Here is a 4,181-nt window from a genome sequence, read left to right on the forward strand (position 1 = left end):
AAGAGAGACCGGGTCTGTGGCAGCAAAAATACGTCGTTTTCGTAGTGCAATACATAGAGCATCACATTCAACAAAGGGCTATACAAAACGCAAGAAAACAATATAGACGTCTGTGAATGATGGTCATCCTGCATCTTAGTGTGATGCGCCAACTGCAGAAAAGTCTAACAGTGAAAATTGAGATACATCCGAAGAAAAGAATAATGCGATGTAGGCTGGATTTAATAAAACCTTGGAAGAAAGTGAAATGTCTCAGATGATGGCAGAGATCGATTTGTTAAGGAGAGAGAGAGACGAGGCTAGACAGCAGAGAGACACTGCTCAGGAAAACTGGTCACGACAACGCCTTAGTGCTAAAGCAGTAGAAGGAGATGATATCAAGTGCAAAAACATGACAGGACTTAGCTGGGCAGTCTTTACATGCCTGCATGAATACCTAGTCCAGTTCTGTCCACGGCGGCTGTTTAAATTGTCCACGCATGACCAGCTCTTTCTTACCCTTTTGAAACTGAGGCTGAATCCATCTGTTGGCCTTCTTAGTCAAATCCTGAACATCGGACACTCTACTCTCCATGACATGTTTGTTAGATGGATCAACATCCTGTATGCCAAAATTACTTTCCTCATCCATTGGCCTGACAGAGAATGTCTCTTTACTACCACACCACCACACATAAGAGCAAAATTTAAACATCTAACGTCAATAATTGACTGTTTTGAAATTCGTATCAAGTACTCAAGAAAACTAAAAGCAAGGTAAGTAGGGCCTACAAAGAAAAAAAAGAACATTGAAAAATGCATTATGTTACTATTATTTATTATGAAACAATTCATACTTTTTTCAGAGGCTCTAAAACAATGTCAGACTTGATGGCAACTTATTTAAATGAATTATACTAGAACAATGTAACCCGTTTTTTTACGTAACACAGGGCAAAGACTTACTCACACTACAAGAAATGGACAACGGTGAAGTACTTCATTGCCTGCAGCCCAGCTGGGAGCATCACGTTCCTATCAAAGGGTTGGGGTGGAAGAGCATCTGATGTAAAGATTGTCAGAGAATCAGGATTTATATCCCCACTGTACCACCAACCTGGAGATCAGGTAATGTAGACTATTTGATTTAAAGGAAAACAACACAGTTTTTCAATATTTTACTATGTTCTTACCTCAACTTAGACAAATTAATACATACCTATCTTTTTTAAATGCATGCACTTCATCTTTGCACAGTGGGTCGTGAACGTATTGCATTTAGCCTAGCTCCATTAATTCCTTAGGATCCAAACAGGGATGACGTTAGAAGCCACCAAACACTTCCATGTTTTCCCTATTTTAAGACTGTGACATGAGTAGTTACACGAGTAAGTATGTTGGCACAAAATGTGGTGACTTTTTAAGCAGGTTAAAAGGAGAAGTACATTGTATAGTGGAAGAGCACTTAGTTTGCAGCACTTCGACCTCGGTGCACAGTAACATCATCACTCCTGACTTTAAAAGTTTGAGCGAGAGGTGGGAGGTAACACGAGTGACAATTTTACTGTGAGTTTGAAGAGTTTGAAGTGCTGCAAACTAAGTGATCTTCCGCCATACAACATTGTTCTCATTTTTATCCGCTTAAAAAAATAAATTGCCATGCTTTTTTTGTGCCACCATACTTACTCGTGTAACAGTCTTTAAATAGGGAAAACATGGAAGTGTTTGGATCCTAAGGAATGAATGGGGCTAGGCTAAATGCTAAAACATTCAAAACGCGCTGTACAAAGATGAAGTGCACACATTGAAAAAAGATAGGTATGTATTAATTTGTCTAACCTGAGGTAAGAACATAGTAAAATATTGGAAAACTGTGGTGTTTTCCTTTAAACCTTTCATAAATGGGGGAAATGAGTCTAGGTAGGGGGTGCTCTGGATATCCTTTACACTGTACATGTGTAACAAATAGTTTAAATTGTGCTATACATGTGTTACAGATCTTGGCTGATCGGGGATTTACACTTGAAGAGGACTTTGCACTGTTAGGGGCCAGCTTAATTACACCTGCGTTCACAAAAGGGAGGAAACAGCTGTCAGGGAGAGAAGTTGAGGAATCCAGAGTGAAATCCAATGTTCGAATACATATTGGTAAGTTTACCAGAAGAAGAGATGTATGATTCAGTTAAATGGTTTACAACGATACTGTATTTAAAGGAACAGCATTTCCGTAACCGGTGCAATATTATATGGCAACCAAAACAAATTTAAAAAAAGTATATATTTTAATGTTCCATAAATTTATTTCTCGAAGAGATTTTCTTCCCAGCCCTGGTTGTGTTAATATCACAATCAAGCAGATGCAGTTATATTTGTGCTTTTGCTTGCAGAGCGTGTGATTGGCGTCTTGAAGAACAGGTATCACATCCTCGATGGCCCACTCCCTGTGCAGTTTGTGAAGTCCCTAAAGGATGAAATTGAAGACAAAGAGGTGGCAACAATAGACAAAATTGTGCATATCTGTGCTGCTTTACTTAATATGTCATCAAGTGTTGTATTTAACCATGACAGAGTGGGGGATGAGAAATAATCAATATAAAGGCAATATCATCTTCATGATGTAGTTTCTTGGTTTATACACTGTATCCCTCATCTACCTGCATCCATCTCAACAAAAAGCTGTCCCTGCACTGTCTGTAGCTTCTGCCTCCATCATCTGAAAACATGCATTTAACATTTGAACACTTAAAATAAATAATTGTTCTTTGGTAATATTATTATAATGTATTGTTTGCAATGTATTATTTATTATATTAAATATATATATACACAACACCCACAGTCTCTCTGATAAGTGCTTAATAGTGATTTAAATCAGTTGGTTTACCTCCTGGTCCATCCTGGTGAATGAGGCTCCTGTCAGATGTGGATATATCTGCCTTGCCCAGAACCTGCTAATTGTATCTAGACTTTTAAAAATAAAATCCTCATCTCTTGCAACACGGAAGATGGTGCTTTGCTGTGGGGTCCAAGTTATGAAGTCAGCATAGCTTGCATGACAGGTAAACATTTGCATCTGCACCTGTACAACATATGTTTATTTTTAGTTACAATGTGTTTTCAGATTGATATCTATACCAATATATATATATATATATATATATATATATATATATATATATATATATATATATATATATATATATATATATATTAATTTTTTCATTTTTTAATATATTGTATAATAGTAGCATAGAGACAGCACTCAGCGACTGAATCAAGTACAAAAACTGTATTAAAGTACAGAAAAATTACAACAGGCCATATTTGCAGTAATTTTTCGGTACTTTAATACAATGTTTGTACTTGATTAAGTCTCTGAGTGCGGTCTCTATGCTAATATTATACCATTTTATCTTGGAGTTACGCACCGGTCACACTATTTATATTGGACATTAGGCGCAGGCACCACTTTTTTTCACGTTTAATATATCATAACGTACCTGTGTGTAGTATGAGTGGTTCTTCTTCAAGGAGAATAAAGTGTCCAGATGTCCTTTACCATCTTCTGTCCAGTTGATGGTGGGATCGTTTGCCCATTTAAAGGGACACTTTGCTTCAAGTACTCCTTTCCCACAGCATGTGCATGAAACATACCCATCACAAGACACCCCAATGTATGGCCTCTCTTTAGAAATTCTAAACCCAGCTATATCCACTTTTAGGTTGATGTGGGTCTTGCAAATGTCCTCGGTCACCATTACGCAAGGTGAGGTGTTGGGTGTGGCACTGGACAGGCTGAGAGCATATTTATAGGTGTCTATGGCATCCACCTCGTGGTCCTTGCCCCACTGCAAAGAAGGCACTCTCAGTGTGACTGATGTGTAACTACAGATGTCATTAATTAATGTTTGTGATGGTGTTTCCAGAGATGTATGTAGGACTCTGTGTGCAGTAGAGCCTGTGATCCGCCCCACACGGTGTTGATGCCATGCCTTGCAGGCAGCTTGGCCTTTTGTTTCCTCTTCCACTTGTGAGCACTGCTCTTCTGTAAAGCCTTCTAAGTTGTTGTACCAGGGTTTGGGGGTAAAAACATTAGCATAGCTCTTAAAAGTGCTGAGCCCAATGGGAAGGTCCTTAGTGTTAGAGAGCATTTGCAGTAGTTTATTTTGCTGTGAGGTCGAAGCTTTTGGAATGGGTCTCTT

General features: G+C 38.4%; 1 protein-coding gene across 1 annotated transcript; it reads left to right on the forward strand.

The window, feature by feature from the left end:
* Positions 1-247: 247 nt before the first annotated feature.
* LOC129453566 (uncharacterized) lies at positions 248-2,776 on the forward strand. The gene is made up of 4 exons (XM_073863619.1): positions 248-756; positions 933-1,107; positions 1,977-2,127; positions 2,367-2,776. The coding sequence occupies exons 1-4, from the start codon at positions 248-250 to the stop codon at positions 2,564-2,566; spliced, it is 1,035 nt and encodes a 344-aa protein (XP_073719720.1). The 3' UTR covers positions 2,567-2,776.
* The last annotated feature ends 1,405 nt before the right edge of the window (positions 2,777-4,181 follow it).

The sequence above is a fragment of the Misgurnus anguillicaudatus genome, chromosome 25, assembly GCF_027580225.2.
Source record: "Misgurnus anguillicaudatus chromosome 25, ASM2758022v2, whole genome shotgun sequence".
Lineage (NCBI taxonomy): Eukaryota > Metazoa > Chordata > Actinopteri > Cypriniformes > Cobitidae > Misgurnus > Misgurnus anguillicaudatus.